Raw genomic sequence first — 24001 nt, 5'->3', positions numbered from 1 at the left:
GCCATGTATAGTTGTGTAGTTTTTTCTTTTTTTTTACAAAGGCATTTTCCATGAAATTTTTGAAGACCCCTCATACAGGTATATGCATTTAGGCATGCATGTTTATTTTCCCTACTAAACTGCAACCCTTTGAGGGGCATATATGATGACTTTTTTCTCTCCACGAATCTGGAAGTTGAAGGAAAGGGGAACATGTCAGATCTACCCCCAGAGTGGAAATGGGCACAAGGAGCTATCGACGCTGGCCATCAATTCTTGTTGTTCTTCTTGCAAGTTCCTGTGTGCATCTGCCTACAGAGGATGAATATATTAAGAGCAGCCATGAAGATACCGTTCATATGAGTCATAGATATTAATAAAGTCACTCCTGGTTTCCGCATCAGGGGTTGCCTGAGTATGGTTGGTGAGAAGCAAATTCCTCGGGCCAAAGACCTCCACAGATAGAGGACTGGGAATCCAATGAGCTTTATTCTCCACCCTCCATGCTGGTAAGCTGTTCATTTGTCTGCCACAACCCAGAATGGAAAGTAAGCGAGATAAGACACATGTGAAACTGCTATATGATACTTGGCAAGAATGACTGCATGGGTTATTATAAAAGAAACTGAGGATGACAAATAGCTCATTCTGAGGTACTGACCTGCAAAGCCTCGGCTCCTTCCCTGAGCGTGAGGTGGCATTGAGCCCATAGCTCGGGAATAAAGTGAAACAGGGTAGAGAGGGGGCATCATAGGAGGCACAAGAGTAGGTGACGGAAGTAGAGCCGAAGGTGGTGGATGGTTCATGTTGACTCCTTCAAGGATACTCTGTCTCATCTTTTCCACTTTGGTTGCCAGGTCAGCCTTCAAACGAGGAACAAAATAACAGCAACTGCAATTTTATTGCCCCTCTCCCACGCTTCAGGCCCTTGTAACAATAAGGACTTATTGGTGATCTAGTACATGGTCAGCAATGGACTAAGTCATTCTTTTAATGCAAGAGGTAAAAGACTTGCAAGAGAAAGAGAGAGAAAGATAAAGTGGAAGAGATCTTGAAGTGCACAAAGCCTTTTAACCATTTTCCCCATACCCAGGATTGAAGACCCTGGGCTCTGTCCAGGGTAAGTCCATACCTCTAGTCCAGAGGTCAGCAAACTTCTTCTGAAAAGGGTGAGATAGTAAATAGTAAATATTTTAGGTTTTAGGGGCCATGTTGTCTCTGCCATTATAGCATGAAAGCAGTGTAAGTGAAAATGAATATAGCTGGGTTCCAATAAAGCTTTTTTTTTTCTTTAACAAGTACAGGATGAGCACTATTTAAAAAACAAAAGCGGGGGCAGGCTGGGTATTTTGCCGACCCCTGTCCTGGTCCCTCAATGCACTGCCGCCAAATGGGTAAAGGAATGAGGTAGGTTCCTTTCCCTTGCCTTCCTTCACCTTCCGCAAGGTTGCCCTGCCAACCAGTCAGCCTCTACTCCACCTGTGCTTTTCACTAGTGCCTTCCACTCCTAAACACAGTCCCTTTAGTGACAACAGCATCAATGCCAAAGTGACTTCACAGTGTTTTTTTTTTTTTTTCGTAAATAAGCGAAATAAAATCCCCAAACTAGGAGGAGAGGCATATGAGTATATCTGAGTAGTCCATGAGGAAAAAAATCTATACCACAAAAAACAGAGGGGCATACGAAGACTCTCAGCTCATCATAACTTTTTCTGACATCACAATTTTATAACATATATTCAGACTGCAGGCTCCCCGCCTGTCCCTCCTGTCTTTGCCCCCTCCCCTCCTTGCCATGCGTCCCCACAGCAGAACACAGAGGGGCCTTAGCCACCACCTCCGGCATGCCAGTACCTGGCCGTCACAGAGCTCAACCAGGGACACGCGTTCTCGGCCTGCTTTAATGAGCTTGCTCTGGAAGAGCTTGCCGTCGAAGTAAATCCAGGGACAGCAGTGCTCCCAAGGCACTGGTTGGCCACAGGCGTCATTGGCAAACAGAGCTGTGTCGACCCCACTCATGAAGAGAGCAGCAAGTTGAATCCCTCGGGCATCCAGTTTTTCAATCTGAAACAAACACAAAGGAAAAATTACTAGTCAGAAACTAGTACGAAAAAGGAAGGAAGAGGCCTGGTACGATAGCGTAGTGGTTAAGGTCCCCGCCTTGCACGCCTGGGATTCCATATGGGCGCCGGTTCTAATCCCGGCAGCCCTACTTCCCATCCAGCTCCCTGCTTGTGGCCTGGGAAGGCAGTTGGGGATGACCCAAGGCCTTGGGACCCTGCACCTGCATGGGAGACCCAGAAGAGGCTCCTGGCTTTGGATCGGCTCAGCTCTAGCCATTGCGGCCACTTGGGGAGTGAATCATCGGACGGAAGATCTTCCTCTCTGTCTCTCACCCTCTCTGTATATCTGACTTTCCAGTAAGAAAAAAGGAAGGAAGGAAGGAAGGAAGGAAGGAAGGAAGGAAGGAAGGAAGGAAGGTAGGCAGAGATAGAGAAAGAAAGCAACCCATACAGATGTAAGTTTGACACCTGGCTGCTCCACTTCCAATCCAGCTCCCTGTTAATGTGCCTGGACAAGCAGTGGAGGATGGGCTAAGTGCTTTAGCTCCTGTACACCAAGGGGGGGTGGCCCAGAAGAAGCTCCTGGCTCCTGACTTCAGAAAAGTCCAGTTCTGGCCACTGTGACCACTTAGGAAGTGAACCAGCAGATGGATGATCTCTTTCTCTGTCTCTCTTTCTCTCTGTAAATATCCCTTTCAAATAAAAATAAATAAATCTTTTCTTAAAAGAGTATAACCGGGCCCGGCGGCATGGCCTAGCAACTAAAGTCCTTGCCTTGAACGCCCTGGGATCCCATATGGGCGCCGGTTCTAATCCCAGTTGCTCCACTTCCCATCCAGCTCCCTGCTTGTGGCCTGGGAAAGCAGTTGAGGACGGCCCAAAGCTTTGGGACCCTGCACCCGTGTGGGAGACCTGGAGGAGGTTCCTGGTTCCCGGCATTGGATCGGCACAGCACCGGCCCATTGCGGCTCACTTGGGGAGTGAAACATCGGACGGAAGATCTTCCTCTCTGTCTCTCCTCCTCTCTGTATATCTGACTTTGTAATAAAAACAAATCTTTAAAAAAAAAAAAAAGGAACATAAATTCTCTATTTACACTTGAGTCCCATCCCCAGGCTGTCATATTAGGTACATGGGAATGTTCCAAATGCAAGCAAACAAAAAAAAAAAAAATGGAATTCAAAAATATTCTGGTTCCACACATTACAAATAAGGGATAGCTGTTCTGTATTATTTTTTTAAAGATTTATTTATTTTTATCGGAAAGTCAGATATACAGAGAGGGGAAGAGACAGAGAGGAAGAGCCTCCATTGGTTGATTCACTCCCCAAGTGGCTGCAATGGCCAGAGTTGAGCTGAGCTGAAGGCAGGAGCCAGGAGCGGGGCTGCTGGGAAGCGAACCTGTGCCCACATGGGATCCCAGTGTGCGCAAGGCAAGGACTTTTGCTGCTTTGCTACCGCGTGGGGCCCTGCCAACCTGTATTTTTACTGACCACATTTGCTGGTACTCCTCTTCTGCCGGCTATCCTAGTTCAGCCTGAGCATGCTACACTTCCCTATTGACATACGAGCACACCAGTGGCTTCTGCCCATGCTGTCCCCTGAGATGATGGCAAAGACGCTTGCTACCCTCCTAGAAGGGAAACAGCCTCTTTCTAGGAATGTTGTCTTCATGACTGCTCCTGCTTCAAGTTCTCTTTGTCTGTAAAATTGGTGACACTTTGCTCACCAGGCCCGTCAAACTGCATTGTCTTCACATTTACTATGGCACACACGCAAGCGCCACACCTACTCACTTATGTCAAACAATAATGAAACTAACGATATGAATGCAAACTGATATTTCATCAATAAAAATTACACTAAAATGGAAAAAAGATATGAAGAGAAGACCTTTCTTCTGCCTGTAAAATTAGAAAATATTCAAAAACTGAAGAGTGAAACAATACTGAATGCTGATGAGTGTACAGTGAAATAAACGGACACTCATATAAAGCTCACGAGGAAGTTATACTGCAACTAAGAAACACATATCAAGAAAATTTTTAAGAAATCTTTTTGGGCCCGGCGTAATGGCCCAGCGGCTAAAGTCCTCATCTTGAACGCACCAGGATCCCATATGGGCACCGGTTCTAATCCTGGCAGCCTCGCTTCCCATCCAGCTCCCTGCTTGTGGCCTGGGAAAGCAGCCGAGAATGGCCCAAAGCCTTGGGACCCTGCACCCACGTGGGAGACCTGGAAGAGGTTCAGGGCTCCTGCCATCAGATTGACTCAGCTCCAGCCATTGTGGCCACTTGGGGAGTGAACCATCAGATGGAGGACCTTCCTTTCTGTCTCTCCACCTCTTTGTGTATCTGCCTTTCCAATAAAAATAAATATATATTTTTAGAATATTTATTTATTTTTATTGGAAAGGCAGATCAGATTTATGCAGAGAAGGAGAGAAAGAGAAAAAAATGTTCCATCTGTTAGTACATTCCCCAAGTGGCTACATTGGCCAGAGATGAGCTTGATCCGAAGCTAGGAGTTTCTTTTGGATCTCCCACGTGGGTATAGGGTCCCAAGGCTTCGGATTGTCCTCCACTACTTTCCCAGGCCACAACCAGGGAGTTGGATGAGAAGTGGAGCAGCCAGGATACGAATGGGTGCCTATATGGTATTCTGGCACTTGTAATGTGAGTACTTAGTCACTGAGCCATCATGCCAGGCCCAATAGCAAATGAATATTGTCAATCTTATAATAATTAAATGCCACATCAACAGAATCATATTTTACTAAAAGTTTTGAGACACAGAAAATACAGCTGATATTGACTGAAAACTCTCATACAGCTGTCTAGTAGTTATAGAGGACTTGGTCCTAGGGTCCCAAACGCATCAAAATTCACTGAAGTTGGCTTAAGTCCATAATAAAATATGGTGCAGTGTTTGCTCACACATCCTCCCATATCCTTTAAATTTTCTCCAAATTATTGTATGATGTTGAACACAATGTAAATGTCATGTAAGTAACCACTGCATTTTATTATTTAGGTAATAATAATAAAGGAGGGGCCTGGCGCTGTGGCCTAGCGGCTAAAGTCCTCGCCTTGAAAGCCCCGGGATCCTATATGGGCAATGGTTCTAATCCCGGCTGCTCCACTTCCCATCCAGCTCCCTGCTTGTGGCCTGGGAAAGCAGTCGAGGACGGCCCAAAGCCTTGGGACCCTGCACCCGCATGGGAGACTTGGAGGAAGTTCTGGGTTCCTAGCTTTGGATCGGCACAGCACCGGCTGTTGCGCTTACTTGGGGAGTGAATCATCAGATGGAAGATCTTCCTCTCTGTGTCTCCTGCTCTCTGTATATCTGACTTTGTATTAAAAAAAATTAATCTTAAACAAAAATACCAGTGGATGGAAGATTTCTCTCTTTAATTCTGACTTTCAAATAAACAGATCTTTAAAAAAAAACACTAAAATAAAAACAAATCTGTTTGAAATGCAGAAATGAGGTAGACAGTGAGACACACACACACATCTTCCACCTGCTGGCTCATAGCCCAAATGTCCACAATAGCCACGGCTCGGAGAGGAGCCTGAAACTCTATCCAAGTCTCCACCCCGCCATGTGAGTGGTGAGAACTCAGGTGCTTGCGCCATCACCTGCCTGTTTCCCAGGAGGCGCATTATCAGGAGGGTTGATCAGAAGCAAAGTTGGAACCCAAAACACACTCTGATAACAAGATGTGTGCATGCCAAGAGATAGTTTAATCTGCTGCAGCACAACAGCCATATCAAGATGCAGGTTTTTGCCCTGAGGATTTCTGACCCTTGGCCTGGCTACGGAACCAACAGCCATGGAGGGCTGACTGTATACAATGACGTAAAGTGTTTCAACAGTGTGAGGACTGCCTGGCCAGAGTTTGGAAGAAAACATCAAAGTTGCCACGATACTGGTTATCTGAAATTGGTCCTGGAGCAGCTACTTTTTTTAAGATTTATTTTATTTTCATTGGAAATGCAGAGTTACACAGAGGCAGGGAAAGAGGGGAGGGGGAGGGAGGGAGGGAGGGGGAGAGAGAGAGAGAGAGAGAGAGAGAGAGAGAGAGAGAGAGAGAATATGAATCTTTCATTTGTTGTCTCACTCCCCAGATGGCTGCAGCAGCCAGAGCTGAGCTGATACCAAGCCAGGAGTCAGAAGCGTCCTCCTGGTCTCCCAGGTGGGTGCCAGTGCCCAAGGACTTAAGTCATTCTCCACTGCTTTCCTAGGCTATTAGAAGGGAGCTAGACAGGAAGTTGAACAGACAGGACTTGTAGCAGTGCTCAAACAGGATATCAGTGGCAAAGGCAGAAGCTTAGCTTATGATGCCACTGCACTGGCCCCTGGGACAGCTATAGTAAGAGAAGTTATCTGCAGGTTTCCTCCTTATTGCAGTCTGTAACTAATATCTGCTCTAGGACCAAGTAATACTACATTTATTGAAGAAAGGAACCATTCACTATTTGCCTAACACTATTTTATCATTCCCTTAGCTGATTTCACATAAATCAAGATTTGGAGGCCTTATTAGGACCTCAAAGTACCTTGGCTATTTAAGTCTGGGGAGGAGTGTCTTATATTAATAGCCAACATATATTAAGTACTGTGTACTTAAGATATGCAAGGAAGGGGCTCTGCACGATGGTTCAGTGGCTAAATCCTTGCTTTGCACGTGCCAGGATCTCATATGGGTGCCAGTTCATGTCCTGCCTACTCCACTTCCCATCCAGCTCCCTGCTTGTGGCCTGGGAAAGCAGTAGAGGATGACCCAAAGCCTTAGGACCCTGCACCCATGTGGGAGACCCGGAAGGAGCTCCTGGTTCCTGGCTTTGGATAGGCTCAGTTCTGGGCATTGCAGCCACTTGGGGAGTGAACCAGCAGATGGAAGATTTTTCTCTCTATCTCTGCTTCTCTTTGTATATCTGTATTTCCAATAAAAACAAATGGATTTCTTTTAAGAAATTATATAAGGAAGGCATCCTTTTACTTCATACTCTCAGTCCTGTATGCAAGGACACAGAAGTTAAGGAGGCTAAGTAACTAGCCCAAGGTCATATAGCTAGGATGTAATGAAGCCAGGATTAAAATTCAAGGTACTTTGGCTTCAGAGCCCATATCTCTGCTAGTGTACTTGAAAACATCTGTGCAAAAATGAACTTAAGCTTGTTTTGGTGCAAAGAATTGAAATCTATTCATTTGTGCTTATCACTTTGTTCTACTGCCTTCTGTTTTATGGAAGTTTTTTTCTTATTTTTTTATACTTTTTCCCATTACCCAAATTGGATTATTAGAAGGAGGGAATGTGGTCATTTACTGAGGGACAAGCAGGAAACGATAGGATGAGTCCCCCGTGGAATGTCTTGTAAGGACAGAAACCTTACTGAAGTCTGTGGGCCATAATTCCTTTGCTTTACATGATATTCATTTTTTCTGTACATCTTTTCTGATGTGAATCCATCATTATGGGACAGTATAGCAAGCACCTGTATGACTAGACATAAATCTGTTTAGCTAAAGTATATCATAAGCTTACCTGTAGAACTTACTCTTTAGTTTCAGGGAAAAAGAAACCCCAAAGTAGACCTATGAGCTCAGAAATGAATATAAATGAGGGTAGATCAAATCACCTTGAGTTCTTGGAGTTGATCTGGTTCATAAAGCTGGGTTGACACTGCCTGGGCAAGGAAGGTGTCTAGCTCATGGCGATGCAGGATTCGGCCACCAGGCCACTGGATCATGTACCTAGAAAAAGACAGTATCATCAGTAGGCAACAATAGCTTATGAATTAGATCAATCCATTAAGCTAATAACCTGTTAGGCCACACTTCCGGCTAGTACATTCCAACTGAGGATAAAAGTGTTACCTGTGGTTACCTGCAACCTTGCAGCTAAGTGAGACAGGCACTGTCAGTGACTAGATCAGTGACTGGATCTCACACTAAGAGTCACGTAGATGAGAAGGAGCCCATGGAGGGCTGCGACTTTAAGAGGAAGGGAAAGTATGCTAACAAGTCAGCACAAACTGAGTTTTAAAGGGTTTATGGTATTCAATGAGACAAAAAGTGGGGGAGGATGTTCTAGGTTGAGAGAAGGGTATACATGCTGAGGCCGGTGCCATGGTATAGTAGGATAAGCCACCACTTGAGGCACTGGCAAACCATATGGGTACCAGTTCAAATCCTAGTTGCTCTACTTTTGATTCAACGCCCTGCTTAGGGCCTGGGAAAGCAGCAGAAGATGGTGCAAGTGCTTGGACCCTGCACCCACACGGGAGAGTTCTAGTTCTAGGCTCCTAGCTTTGGATTAACTCGGCTCTGGCTGTTATGGCCATTTGAGGAGTGAACCAGCAGATGGAACATCTCTCTCAGTCTTTCTTTCTCGCTGTGTAACTCTGCCTTTCAAATTAAAAAAAAAAACTTATAATAGTATATGTGTGAAGTCATGGAACTATGTTTCAGTATAAGATATCAGGTCATATATTAGCAGAGTAAGCAAGTTTGGAGTGATAGCAGGTGGGAGTACAAAGTAGACCAGATCATGAAGGGTCTCAAATTAGGATCAAGAAATTTCTACCTTTATCCTGAAGCTGTAGCAAGATGTTTAAAGATTTTCAGAGGAGAGACCCAGTACAATAGCCTAGTGGCTAAATCATTGCCTTGCATATACTGGGTGATGGTTCATATCCCGGCTGCTCCACTTTCCACCCAGCTCCCTCCTTGTGACCTGGGAAAGCAGTTGAGCACAGCTCAAAACCTTGGGACCCTGCAAACATGTGGAAGACCTGAAAGAGGCTCCTGACCTTGGATCAGCTCAACTCTGTCTACTGCAGCCACTTGGGGAATAAACCGACAGACAGAAGATCTTTCTCTTTGTCTCTTCTTCTCTCTGTAAACCTGCCTTTCTAATATAAATAAACCTTAAACAAACAAACAAAAGAGATTTTCAAAAGAGTAAAAGCAACTGATTTAATAATTTGTGGTGGTTCAGAGGGCAAGAACAAGAGGCATAGATAACACTGCAGCAAACTGAGGTCAAAACAGGACTGAAAAAGTGTGCTGGGTGAGTGGATAAAGCAGGACAAAGGACAATGAGAGAAAAGCAGGAGACTTGGTGCCATGACTTCACACATATACTATTATAAGCACTCCAGGGGAGAAAAATGGTGGCTCAGGGAGGCTTCCAAGTACTTGGTTACAGCTTTTCTGAGAGGGAATGATAAGAAGGTAAGAGTTAAGACTCCTAGAATCAAGGGGTGAGACAGAAAATCCACAAACAACTTCTCAGAACTATCAAAACTACTAGAATAACCCCCTTGGAGCACTTTCTCCTACATAGGGGTCTCTAAGGCATCAGCTGACGACTGTTCCCTGTCCTTGGTGTTGATGTAGTTTCACAGCAAGGAGCAGCCCCTTCCCCTTCTCCACTGGAAATACAGGAAAAAAAGGACACTGAGGCATAAGCCCCACCCAACTTCCTCTGTTCCTGAAACCACACCCTGATGAGAGGTCCTCATGGGGATGCAGCCCTCTCAACTAGGTAAGGAATATTAAAGAGAAATTTTTTTAAAAAATTAAAAACTGGTTCCTCTTTGTTTAAGATGCCCCGTTTGTCATCTATCTAGCACGGTACACAGTAAAGAGCAGATATCAGTAAATGTTTCTTGGTCATGTCAAAGCAAACAGAAGAAAACACAACAAACTTTGACAGCAGTAACTCCTCCAAAGCATAACCATCTCAGCCACATCCTTCCTACCGTGCAAGAACAACTGACCTACAGGAGCCCTTAGACGATTCCTGCTCGAGATTGAATCAGTGATTAAAGATCTCCCAACAAAGAAAAGCCCAGGCCCAGACGGCTTCACTACAGAATTCTACAAAACATTCCGAACAGAACTGACTCCAATCCTCCACAAACTCTTCAAAACAATAGAAAAGGAAGCAACCCTTCCAAACTCATTCTATGAAGCCAATATTACCTTAATCCCAAAACCGGATAGAGAACTAACAGAGAAGGAAAACTACAGACCTATCTCTCTGATGAACATTGATGCTAAGATTCTCAACAAAATCCTAGCCAATAGAATTCAAAAAAACATCAGACAGATCATTCATCCGGATCAAGTAGGATTCATTCCTGGAATGCAGGGATGGTTCAACATTCGGAAATCCATAAATGTGATACATGGAACATTCTCTAGAACAGATCATATCACAGGTCACAAGTCTCAAAATTTAAAGAATGGAATAGCATTGCAGGGCAGTAAGTTAAACCACTGCTTGGAACATCAGCCTCCCCATATCAGAGTGCTGGTTTAAGTCCCACTACACGGCTTTTGATCCAGCTCCTTTCAAATACACATGGGAAGGTTGGAGATGATGGCCCCAAACTTGGATCACTGCCACCAGTTAGAGTTCCCAGCACCTGGCTCAGGATCGGGTATTGAGAGCATTTAGGGAGTGACCAATGAATGAAAGTTTTCCCTCTGTCTTCCTTGTCTTTCAAATAAGTAAATCCTCTTTTAAAAACAAGATTTTATTAAGTATCTTTCTTGGTCACAATGCAATAAAAATAGAATAAAATGTATTTGAAGAAAACAGAGGGAGAGAGAGAGAGATAAAGAGAATCCTCCAACTTTTGGTTCAAGTTCCATCTGGCTAAAATCAGGAACCTGAAATTCAATCCAGGACTTCCACATGGATGACAGGGACTCATATTACTCAACCCTAGGGAACCAGGAAAAGGAAAACAAATCAAATCCCAAATCAGTAGCTGGAAACAATGAAATTCAGAGCAGACCAGATGGTATAGGGGAGGGTATTGTGGTGCAGTAAATGAGACTGCATCTTGTGGTGCTTGCCTGCATACAATGTTAGGTGCCTCATTAGGGCTTACTACTCTGCTTCTGATCCAGCTTCCTACTAATGCATCTTGGAAGCAGGTAGATTATGGCAAGTAGTTCAGTCCCTATCACACATGTGGGAGACCAGGACAGAGTTGCAGGCTTTTAGTCTCAGTCTCCATTCCAGCTATTGCAGGCATCTGGGGAAGGAGTGAACCAGTAGACAGAATATATACATATACATATACATATACATTTCTTGGTTGCTCTGCATTTTTATTGGGAAGGTACATTTATAGAGATAAGGAGAGAGAGAGAGAGAGACAGAAAGAAATCTTTCATCTGCTGGTCCACTCCCCAAGTAGCCACAAAGGCCAGAGCTGAGCCAGTCTGAAGCCAGAAGCTAGTATTCAGCAGCTTCCTCCAGGTCTCCCATGTGGATGCAGGGTCCCAAGGCTTTGGGCCATCTTCTGTTGCTTTCCCAGGGCACAAGCAGAGAGCTGGATAGGAAATGCAGCAGCAATGGCACGAACTGGCACTCATATGGGTTCCCAGTGCTTTGAGCTGGAGGATTAGCCAATATAGCCATCATCCCATACCTACTCTGCCTTAAAAAAATATCCTTTTTTCTTTTAAACAAAAAGAGAGTAATAAATGGCAGAGACCAAAAGAAAAATATTAAATATCAATTAAACAAAGAGATGATTCTTCAAAAGAATAAAAAACATTGATAAAGTCGCTATGTAAGTAAGAAAAAAAGAGAGAAGAATTAAATAAAACTGGTGACAAGACAGAAAGACAATGGTGGGTGGGCATTGTGGTATAGTAGTTTAGGTCTCTGTTTAGGACTCTGCACCTTCATATCAAAATAGCAATTTAAGTACCAGCTACTCAGCTTCTAAGCCAGCATTCCTGCTCGTGTGCCCAGCAAGGCAGTGGATGCTGGCCTAAGTACTTGTGTCCCTGCCACCCTTGTGGGAGATTGGGATGAAGCTTGGTCAGGTTCCTGACTTTGACCTGGCCTAGTCTTGGTTGCTGCAGCCATTTGGGGAGTGAACCAATGGACGGAAGATCTCTCTGTGTCTCTCCATCTCTCTGTCGCTCTGCCTTTCAAATACATACATATATATTTGAATAAATAAGTCTTAACCACATATTAGAGAAAAAGGCCAGGATCAAATGGCTTCACTGCAGAAAGTTAACCAAACACTGAGAGCTAACACAAACTTTTCTTAAATGATTCAAAAAACGTTTAGTAATGAAAGGGTCTCTTGGGTATGTTTATACTTCTATGGAACGGGGGTCTTCCTACTTTTTACTTGTTCAGGGTTAGAACTTGTGACAAATTAAACCAAGCATCAAGTGGATTAAAATTACATCTTAGTAAAAATGAATGAAGATACAGGCAGGAAGAAGGGGAGTGGGGGAAACAAAGCAGTGATCAAAATTTGATTATCAACTGCATGTATGGAATGAATAAAATTCTGTTCTCTTTATATTAAGAAAAAATACTCCAGAAAAAAGAAGAGGAGGGAATTCTTCCAAACTCCTTCTATGAGATCAGCATTACCTTGACATCCAAACTAGACAAGGACTCAACACACAGAAAAAGCTAAGGTTAACACTCTTGATGAATGTGGGTGCCAAAAGCCTCAGCAAAATACTAGCAAACTGAATCCAACAACACATTTAAAAGATTATTCATCCCAAGGATACAAGGATAATTCAACATTCATAAGTCAATAAATGCAATATTCCATGACAATAGGATGAAGGACAAAAATCATGTGATCATCTCAACAGATGTAGAAAAAATACGATAAAATCCAACATTCTTTTGTGATAAAAACAGAGAAAAAAAATTAAGCACAGAAGAAACCTACTTTAGCTAAATAAAGGCCAAGTATAACAAACCAACAGCTAGCGCATCATACGGAATGAGCAAAGTTGCAGGCTTTCTCTCTCAGATGTGAAACATGTTAAAGATGTCTCACCTTTATTGGACATAGAAATGAAGTCCTAGAGACCAGCTCTGTGGTGAGTAAAGCTGCCACGTATGGCAGTAGCATCCCTTTATGGGCACTGGTTCGAATTCCACCTACTCCACTTTTGCTAATGTGCATGGAAAAGCAGCCCAAGTGCTTGGGCATCTGCACCCACATGGGAGAACCAGAAGAGGCTTTAGGCACCTACCTAGCTTTGGACTAGCACAGCTTTGGCCATGGTGGCCATTTGCGGAGTGAACCAGCAAACGGAGGATCTCTCTCTCTGTGTTTTTCAAATAGATAAAAAAATAAATAAACCTTTATGTATTTGTGGAAGTACTGAAAGTCCTATAGCAGTTAGGCAAGAGAAACAAAATGAAAGCCATTCAAATTGGAAAGGAAGGGGTCAAATTGTCAGTTTCTGACATTATCTAAAAATATATATATATATACATATATATATACACACACACACATATATATAAATTCCAACCCAAAGAAGTGATGAAAAAATGATCAGAATGATCAGATTCAGCAACGTTAAAGATTAGAGCATCAATGTACAAAAATCAGTACTAGGGCCCAATGGCGTGGCCTAGCGGCTAAAGTCCTCGCCTTGAACGCCCTGGGATCCCATATGGGCGCCGGTTCTAATCCCGGCAGCTCCACTTTCCATCCAGCTCCCTGCTTGTGGCCTGGGAAAGCAGTCGAGGACGGCCCAATGCATTGGGACACTGCACCCACGTGGGAGACCCGGAAGAGGTTCCTGGTTCCCGGCATCGGACCGGTGTGCACCGGCCCGTTGCGGCTCACTTGGGGAGTGAATCATCGGATGGAGGATCTTCCTCTCTGTTTCTCCTCCTGTCTCTGTATATCTGACTTTGTAATAAAAATAAATCTTTAAAAAAAATCAGTATTGATATTATTCACCAATAGTGAGTTTTCTGAAGAAGAAATCAAATAAAGCAATCCCATTTTGTCCAACTCTAAAAATAAACATATCTTAAAGAACATATAAGGCACTTGAGTGTGTGCTGGGCAGAATCAGGCTGGACTGCAACACCCATTGGTTCCAGCGGAAGACAGGGCTGGAAACAGAACCAACCCAGCAATTGCAACCACCAGCTTGATTGAAGTGCTGGACTGTGCCGGATGGAAGATCTTCCTCTCTGTCTCTCCTCCTCTCTCTGTATATCTGACTTTGTAATAAAAATAAATAAATCTTTAAAAAAAAGAATATCCTTCTTCCAAACCTGCCCTACAAAGGATATTTAAAGATGTTTTCTTGACAGAGAAGAGGAATAGCACCCACCAAAATCAAAGGCACATGTGAAGAACATCCCAGCAAAATAACAACAGAAGACTAAATAAATGAACAACCCATTGCTAAAATGACAGGATCAAAATATCACCCAATCATATTAACACTGAATGTAAATGGCTTAAACTCATCAATCAAATGTCACAGATTAGTAAACTGGATTAAAAATTTTTTAAAATCTATTTGTTGTCTACAGGAGACACATTTTACCAGCAAAGACCAGCAGAAACTACATCTCGTGGATTTTTATAGTTTTATATTTATTCCATTTCTTCAAAATACTTTCTTCCTCATTAAATTCTTTACTGACTCATAGATCATACAGTAGCATCATTTTCTTCAAGAAGGTTCTTGATTTTCATTTCTTCAGTGACACATTAGTCATTCAGAAGCATGTTATTTAACTTCATGATGCTTTCAATTTCTTCTTTTCTTCCTGTTGCTGATTCTGTTTTGTTGCTTTTCATTTAAGGTTATGTACAGTAACTATGTAATGGAGACTATCATATCCAGTAGCATGTTAACTTCATGGCATTGTAAATTTCTATTTTTCTTCCTGTTGTTTATTTTTCATTTAAGGGGATATATAGTGACTGTGAAATGGAGACTATTCTATCCAGATGTGAGGATACAATGTAGTATGCATGTCTACATCCAGATCAAAGATGGACTCCCAATGAAACTGTTCACTATATCTTGACAATAGGATGCTGGACTCTCTGCCATTGTCCAGGCCTGCAATGATGGACATATGACTGTGTATGAAGAACTATACTATAGTAATAATACAGAGGAACTCAGTGGGGGGAGAGGGGAGGAGACTTGGGGAGGGGGTAAGGGAAATCCCAGGGCCTATGGAACTGTATCATAAAATGCTAATAATTAAAGAAAAGTAAAAAAAAAGAAGAAGAAGAAGAAAATTAAGAAGTAAAGCACTATACCTTTCCTGGATAACAGAGAAGAGAATTACCAGATGAACAAACTTTTGTTGTGTGCATAAACACACAGATGGTTTAAATACACACATGCAAGAAGGGTTGGAAGGACACACACCCCAGACACCCAAGAAGGGCTGCCTGGATACGCAGGAGAGGGGAACCGGATGAGGCATGAGAGCTGAAGTGAACAAAAACGAAAGAAAACTAAACACAAAATAGATCATACACTGACAGATCATAAGCTGAAAGCACTCTGTTTTTCCTTAGAGCTAAACAACAAGCAAAAACACTCTCCCTGACTTGAAACACTTTTTTTTTTTAAAAAGACTGTATAACGAAAATACCAGAAATTTAAAGGTGAAGGGAACCAGCCGCCTGCCAGTCATGTGGCTTACCGGAGTACACAGCACATGAGCAGCAGGTGGGTGGGAACGTTAGCTGGGTTAAGCATGCTCGGTGTGTCTGACTTCATACAGGCCAGGAAGGCCCTCATTCTTCGGTTCTTGTCTTCGACGGCTTTGCCGAGCCAGAGCTTCTTGAGGTTTGGGCAAGTCCATTCCCGGAATGTCAGGGCAGACACAAGCTCAGGGGTTTGAGGTGACTTGCCTTTGTAGGCAGACCACTCCTTAAGGATCACCGAAGGAACTGGAAAACAGAGATTGAGTGGGAAAAAAAATGGCCTCTGGCCATTGTCTCAGTATTTCTGAAACTGATCACAAATGACAACATCTTGTATTTCAACATGTCATAATTTTTTATCAACCACATCTTTTGGAAAATGTTAACAATACTCATACACGCGACATTTCAACACTCATATATACTATGACTATCGTTTTTATTGTTAGCAATACTAACACGAAGAACAGGAAGCATTACCTGCTTGGCGCATGCTAAGCACCTTCCATCTCATCTAATCCTCAGGGAATCTCAGAACTATTATGACATTATCACAAAACACAGTGTTCCTTTTGTGGATGAAGAAATGAAGGCCCAGTGCCCCACAGTTCTTCATCAGCAGAGTGGTCATCCAATGGGAGTGTGTGTTCTCTCTCTCTCTTCCATTCAATTATATAAACAAAATTTTAAAACAAACTCATTTCAGAGAAAAATAAACTAATTTCCTAAGAGTATCTATCAGGCTGGGCAAAGAAAGAAGCACAAAGAACTTAAGGAATCTCACAAAATTCTCAAAACTAACATTTTCTTCCTACTTGTAGTACATCCGAGCCTCCGAAGATGGAGCCCCAGGAGTCAGCCTGGCCTCTTGTTTCTCTCACTTCCTACACGCTTGCCTATTGTTGAGGTCCTATCGACTGCCCTCTTAGTAGCCTTCTCTCTGTCCCCTTCACTCCATCACGACAAACACTGTCGTGGTCCTTTCACTTCCTGAAGTCTCCAGCTGGAAGGTTCCTACTTTCACCCTGTCTGGTGCCCACCTCACATCCATTGCTCTAGAACACTCGTTCAGGAAAAAGAGTCTTTGTTTGGAACAATTATAGATTCACAGGGAGTTGCAAAAAAAATGTTGTATTGAGGTCTTAGATGCCTGTCACCTAATTTTCCCAAGGGTTGGATTTGAAATGATTATAACATTGAAGTCAGGAGATGGACACTGGGACAACATGTACACAAGGCTGCAGATCGTACAGACTCATGCAACCTCCACTGTAATTGAGCTACAGAACTTTTGCACTGTCACACCCAGTGCCTTCTAGTATTCTCTAACTCACACCGGTAATCATCTGTCCTCCATCTCCACCAGCTCGCCATGTTGAGGCTGTTACATAACCAGGATCGTGCAATATGTGACCTTTTCAGATGGTCATATTCACTCGGCATAATACCCTTGAGGGTCATCCACGTGGTTTAATCAATGGTTCATTCCCTTTTTACCTGAATGAATACTAATTCATGATAGGAATGTAACGGAGTTTAATGATTCAATGACTGAAGAGTATCTGTGATGTTTCCAGGCTGGGCTATTAATAAAGGTGCTTTGTGAACAAGCCCCTGCATGAAAATAAATCTTCAATTCTCTGGAATAAATGTCCAACCATGTCTAGGCTTGCCTGTATGGTAAGTTGATTTTTAGTATTGCAAAGGACTAATCTTTTCAAGTGGTGGTCTCATTCTTACATTCCTAGCAGGAATTTGTAAATGATTCAATTTTCTGTATACTTGGGCATGCAGATATTATCATGTCATTCACCATAGCCACTTTGAAGATTTACTTATTTTTATTGCAAAGGCAGATTTACAGAGAGAAGGAGAGACAGACAGAAAGGTCTTCCATGTACTGCTTCACTCCCCAAATGACCACAATAGCGACAGCTGAGCTGATCCAAAGCCAGGAGCCAGGAGCTTCTTCTGGTTCTCCCTTGTATGTGCAGGGTCACAAGATCTTAAGATATGTATCTTCTCCGGTTTAAAAAAAAAATTCATTGATGTCTTTTTTGGCAATTTTCTAAATTACGTTATTTTTTTAAGTTTTTCAGAGTTTAAATATTTCCGATTTTAGTCTGGATATATACTTGTCTGCCTATGGATGTCTACTTGATTGACCATCATTAAAAAATTCCTCCTCCTTTTAAAGAACTGCTATTACAGCTTTTCAAAAATCAGTAGCTATTACGGCTGGTGTTGTGGCACACTGATTAAGACACCACCTGAAAACAAATACATGGGGGAAAAAAAAGACACCACTTGTAGTGGCAGACTCCTGTATGGGAGAGCTGGTTGGAGACTGAGCTACTCTTTTTTGTTTTGTTTTAAGATTTATTTACTTCTCTCACAGACTGACAGAGATGTTGAGAAACACAGAGATCTTCCACCTCCAGATTCACTTCCCAGATACCTGCAACATCCAGTTGAGCCAGGCCAAAGCCTGGATCCTCTGCTGCTGTCCTAGGCACATCAGTATGGAACTGGATCAGAAGCACTGCATCAGGCCTGGTGTGGCAGCCTAGTGGCTGAAGTCCTCATCTTGCATGCCCCAGGATCCCATATGAGCTCCAATTCATATCCTGGCAGCTCCACTTTCCCTTCAGCTCCCTGCTGTGGCCTGGGAAAACAGTCAAGGATGGTTCAAATCTTTGGGATCCTGCACCCACTTGGGAGACCCAGAAGAAGCTCCTGGGATCAGATTGGCTCAACTCTGGCCACTGTGGCCACTTGGGGAGTGAACCAGCAGATGGAAGATCTTTGTATTTGTGTCTCCTTCTCTTTGTAAATATGACTTCCCAATAAAAATAAAAAAATCTTAAAAAAAAATAGCCACACTATAATATGGGATACTGCCATTAAAGCATTGTATTGAAGTGCTGCACCGCCACAACCACCTCTGCTAACTTGGAAAGTGGATCGGTGGCTAGAGGCCTTCTACTTTCTCCCTCTTGCTCCCCATCTTTCTCTGGCTGTCTATCACTCTGCCTTTCAAATAATAAACAGGATGAAAACAGATCTTTGTGTTGATGTCTCTGCCAATACAGAATAATTTTATTTAACTATGTAAGTCGTGTAACAAATCAAGTTCAACTTACTCTTCCTTATCACTATCATTTTAGCTTGTTTAAATTCTTTTTCTTTTTTAAATGATTTATTTATTTTTATTGGAAAGGCATATTAGCTTTATTCAGAGAAGGCGAGACAAACGTCCTCCATCTGCTGTTTTACTCCCCAAATGGCCGCAAGAGCTGGAGCTGAGCCAATCTAAAACTAGGAGCCAAGAGCCTCTTCCAGGTCTCCCATGCAGGTGCAGGGTCCCAAGGCCTTCGGCCATCCTTCACTGCTTTCCCAGGCCACAAGCAGGGAGCTGGATGGGAAGTGGAGCTGCTGGGATTAGAACTGGGGCTCATATGGGATCCCGGTGCTTGCAAAGTGAGGATTTAACCATTGAGCCATCATCTCAATCCTTTGTCTTTCTATATAATTATTAGTATGATCTGGTCTATATAAAGAATTGTGCTGAAAATTTGATAGGAATTGTTCCAAACCTGTGTATTAATTTGGGGAGAACTTATATCTATGTTGATTCTTCTAATCCGTGAATATTTGTGTGTTTTTATTTATTTAGACCTTTGCGGATTTTTTTCATAATTTTGTAACTTGATTTATGCAGACTTTGAGTATCTTTTGTTAAATAACTAAATTTTTAATTTTCTTTGGAGGAACTGTAAACAGTATGCTATTTTTTAAATTTCAGTTCCACATATTCAGTGGTAATATAAACATAGTAAAATTTGATATGTTTATTTTGAATCCTGTAGCATTAATAAACTATCTTATTAGTCCCAGAAGTTTCACTGTAGATTCCTTGTCATTTTCTAAATACATTATATATAATTTGCATTTTTTCTTTTGTTGTAATGTGTTATGCCTTTTATTCCCTTTTCTTACTTTATTGCTGCAGCTAAAACTCAGTACTCTATTGAAGAACAGTGGAAAGAGAAAACCTCCTGGTTTTGTTCCTGATATAAACAAACAAAAAACATTTACTCTGTTGCCATTAGATATATTAACTGTAAGATTTTTTCATAAATATCATTTAGCATATTCCTTCCATTTGTAGTTTCCAGAGAATTTTTTATTATAAGTGAATATCAGATTTTGTCAAATGCTTTTTCTGCACCTATTGATAAAACCATGTGATTTTCTTCCATTTTATATGACAATCCACACTGATTGTGAGTGTGTGAACATTGAACCAGCCTTGCAATGATGGCCCTCATCTGGCATTGACATATTACTCTTTTTATATAATGCTGAATTCTATTCCCTAATAAAATGTTTAACAATTTTGCACTGATATTGTCTTCGTCAATTTTGACTGGGATAACAAAGTGCTATAGACTGGGTGGCTGTTAACAGATATCCACTTCTCATAGTTTTTAGAGGCCGAGAAGTCCAACCTCAAGATGCTGGCAGAGGCATCTGGGAAGAGTCAGCTGCCTGGCTTGCAGGTGGTGGAACACAGGGACAGCTTTCTTGGGCCCATTGTCTTTTATCATCATCATCATCATCATCATCATCATTATTATCTTATGATACTGTTCCTTAGGCTCTGGAATTTCCTATCCCTCTCCCCAAGTCCCCTGCCACCTACTGACTTTCCTTCTAGTATCAAAATAGGTAGTCCTTCATCACCAGTCCTAAGTCCATCATGCTGTTATTGAAGTGTTTCCCAACAATGTAGGCATGGACAATGTCGGAGCATCCTACTGTCGGAGCATCCTACTGTCAAGATATTTTCAACAGTTTCCCTGGGAGTCCACCTTTGGTCTGGATGCAGAGAGGCATGCTACACTATGTCTCCACATCTGGACATGTCAGTCTCTGCTGTACTTCTATTATACATCCCCTTAAATACAGAGCCAGAAAACACAATCTACAACAGGGAGAAAAACAGAAAATTTACATCAACATGAAGTCAAACATGCTACAGAATGACCAATGCATCACCAAAGTGATGGAAAAAAAAATCAAAAACCTTCTTGTTGAAAACGATGTTCCTGCATGACCCATGCGGTGACAGGCCCATTCTCTAAAAACACTAATCCTATCAGGAAGTCTCGAACCCCTTAACCCAATTACCTAGCAAAGGCTAATCTTAGAACCATCACATAGGGAGTAGGCATTTCGACAAAAACATGTGCAGGGAACACAAACATCCAGTCCATAAAATATATTGGTGGATATTGGCATGAAGTGTATGTACTGTCCAGTGTTTGTAAAGAAATGTTTTGTTTACTTCCTGTATTTGAACAGAATAGAGAAGAGAGAAACTGACAGACTGATCCTTGTCATGCACTGGTTCATCCTCACATGCTGCACCTGCCAGGGCTGGGCCAGGTCACAGCCAGGAGCCAGGAACCGCACCTGGGTTCCCATGCGGGTGGCAGAAACACAACTACTTGGCCTATCATCTCCTGCCTCCCAGAATGTCCATCAGCAGGAAGCTAGACTTGGGGCTAGCCTCTAACCCAGACACTCCAAGAAGCATTGTGGGTATCCCAAGCAGTGTCATAACCACAATGCCAAATGGCTGATGCTAGGTTGGTTTTAACGTTAGAATAGTACTGGCTTCTTCTTTTTTTTTTTTTTTAAGATTTATTCATTTTATTACAGCCGGATATACAGAAAGGAGGAGAGACAGAGAGGAAGATCTTCCATCTGATGATTCACTCCCCAAGTGACCACAACTGGCCGATGTGCTCCGATCCGATGCCGGGAACCAGGAACCTCTTCCGGGTCTCCCACGTGGGTGCAGGGTCCCAGGGCTTTGGGCCGTCCTGGGTGTGAAGATTATTCATCGGGGGCACTGCACACTATTACATGTAAGTGCAGCCAATCTGTTGCCATGTTAGTCAATGTTTCACAACTTTCAATATTTTATAAAGTTGTCTATAACTCAAACGTTTATCTGTGAAATCAGTAGGACAGAACATGAAATTCATGACAAGTTTTTCCATATAAATTGAACTGCTAGGGTTATTTTCATGACGGACTCTGCTGCTGAAAAGCCTTGTCACTTTCTATTTTTATGATTCTGCTGCTAGAGAATGAGATGTTTTTCCGGGAAAGCGTCTTCAGTGTATTCCATTTATTGTGTCGCTCACTGAATGTGCTGCTTCAAGAGCTGTCATTTCTGGCTGAACTCTTTGTCACAACCAATAAATCTCTGGGGTTTCTCACCTGAATGGATTCTCTGACGCATGAGGGGCATGGATGCGTCAGCAAAGGCCTTGCCACGTTCCTACATCCATCCAATTTCTCTCCTGCATCAACTCGAGACAGCTCCCCTGCCGACTTTCTTGCCCTTCACCTCGCACAGCTTCCGCCCCTGTCCCGCCTCACACTGCCACCCTTGGGGAACTGCAGAACCCGCGGAGATGAACGTTTTTCTCGTTTTCCAGCATCATCATATCCCGAGTGTTCTTGGAGCGTCACCAAGCAGCCACCAAGTCCTCTGAGGCCAAGTGCATAGCCACACACTAGACTGTCACTAATTTTTTGTAACAGCACACTCACTCTCGATCTAAAATTTGACATCTTTCCCATGAACCACAAAGCCAGTCTTTGCTCCTCAACTACTCCCCGCATGCCCTGGCGTCAGCAGCTGTACGCTACAGCTGTTTCTCAGCAGCGCTTCAGTTCCATCACACAAATCTTAGGAGGTTGTGCTGGTGGTCCTTGATTTATGACGGCTCAGCTTGGCTGGTTCTCAGACTCCATGGTGTTCACAGGTTTACTCGGTAGAAGTTGTTTTTCAGTTCTAAATGTTGCTCTGTCCCTAGGCTACTCCTGTGAAGTAGAATACCATCTTCTCCTCCAGGGCAGTGGGCGTGTGTCGCAGCTCCCACTCATGTGATCACAAGGATAAACAACCAAGAGTCTACAGTGCAGAGTGCTGCCAAGCTGTGATGTTTAGTAAGTGTTCTAACTGCATTTCAAACTAGGATATGTGCAATTTATAATAGGCTTCATGGTATGTAATCCTATCGTACATCAAGGAGCCCCTAGATTTCTACTTTCACTTAGATTAATATATTTCTCTTGAGAGTCCCTTTTTGACTTGAAAATTTTATATATTTGACTCAGGAATTATATATATATATATATATATTTTATATATATATATATATATATATATTTGACTCAGGAATTATATATATTATGTGCATGTGTATAGATATAGATATATAGACACAGATATATGCTTCGATATTTTTCCAAGTAGTGCTATATTTTCCTGTTATTGCTGTTGCTGGTTTCCAGTTGGGTTCCACAGTGATCTGACAGTCTATTCTGTCTATTCAGTCTATACTGCGGTTGGGGTAGAGGACAGACTGAGAGCTCTCATCTCTTGGTCACTCTCTGTAAGCTTGCAATGGCTTCAGCTGGCCCGGGGGAATGCTGAGGCCAGGAACTTAATCCAAGTCACTCACATGCATGGCAGGCACCTAAGCACTTTTGTTATCCTCGCTAGGGAGCTGGATCAGAAGCGGAGCAGCTGGAACTTGAACTTCTCATATGGAGGACTTGACTCTGCACTCATTGCAGGTGAGCAGTTTCACCCACAGCACAGGCTCCCAATCCCTGCATTTTAATTGGTGTATACTAGTCACATTAGGTAGGCTTAAGTCTGTCCTTGTAAATTTTTCCATTTTTCATTTCTCTGCTTTCTTGCTCATCCCTTCCTATGAATAACTTGAACACTTTTAAAATTCCACTTTGATTTGAACACACTTGTTTTTGAGTGTATCTTTTTTGTGTATCCTTTTCAGTACATGTTTTAGATTTTTAGGTACCAAATTATACATACAGGTGTCTTTGTGGTGTAGTGGGTTAAGTCACTGCTTGGGACACCAAGACACACAACAGTGGCATGCTGGTATGAGTTCTGGATCCTCTGCTTCAGATCCAACTTCCTAGTAATGTGCCTGGAGGGCAACAGCTACGGCTTGGGAGCTTTGCTTATGGCCATCAACTGGAGTCCTGGCTGGAGTTCCAGGCTCCGGGTTTCAGCCTGGCCCAGTGGGGTGCTGGGATGCCGCCAGTGCACTCCAGCACTCTGCCTTCCAAATAAATAAATACTTATTTTTAAAATATTTATTTATTATTTTTATTGAAAAGGCAGATATAGAGGGAGAAGGAGATACAGAGAGAAAGATCTTCCATCTGCTGGTTTACTCCCCAAGTGACCGCAATGGTTGGAGCTAAGCCAATCCAAAGCCAGGAGCCAGGGGGTTCTTCTGGATTTCCCACACGGGTGCAGGGTCCCAGGGCACTGGGCCGTCCTTGACTGTTTTCCCAGGCCATAAGCAGGGAGCTGGATGGGAAGTGGAGCAGCTGGGA

At 42.8% G+C, this 24001-nt stretch overlaps 1 protein-coding gene across 2 annotated transcripts in view; it reads right to left on the bottom strand.

Annotated features, from left to right (window-relative positions):
• Positions 1-24001, bottom strand: part of FAM120C (family with sequence similarity 120 member C) — a 109888-nt gene that overhangs the window by 13239 nt on the left and 72648 nt on the right. The window contains exons 10-13 of one of the 2 annotated variants that reach the window (XM_004598304.4): positions 15541-15790; positions 7688-7802; positions 1834-2043; positions 641-842 (exon numbers count right to left, since the gene is read on the bottom strand). In XM_004598304.4, coding sequence (XP_004598361.2) covers positions 641-842; positions 1834-2043; positions 7688-7802; positions 15541-15790 — 777 coding nt within the window. Of the gene's footprint in view, positions 1-640; positions 843-922; positions 1140-1833; positions 2044-7687; positions 7803-15540; positions 15791-24001 lie in introns of those variants that run through there. The other variant, XM_058658436.1, reaches the window with a different exon arrangement.

This window comes from Ochotona princeps, chromosome X (assembly GCF_030435755.1).
Source record: "Ochotona princeps isolate mOchPri1 chromosome X, mOchPri1.hap1, whole genome shotgun sequence".
In the NCBI taxonomy this organism is placed as follows: Eukaryota; Metazoa; Chordata; class Mammalia; order Lagomorpha; family Ochotonidae; genus Ochotona; species Ochotona princeps.
Note: the sequence above shows the minus strand (reverse complement) of the source record. Positions and strands in the feature narration are given on the sequence as shown.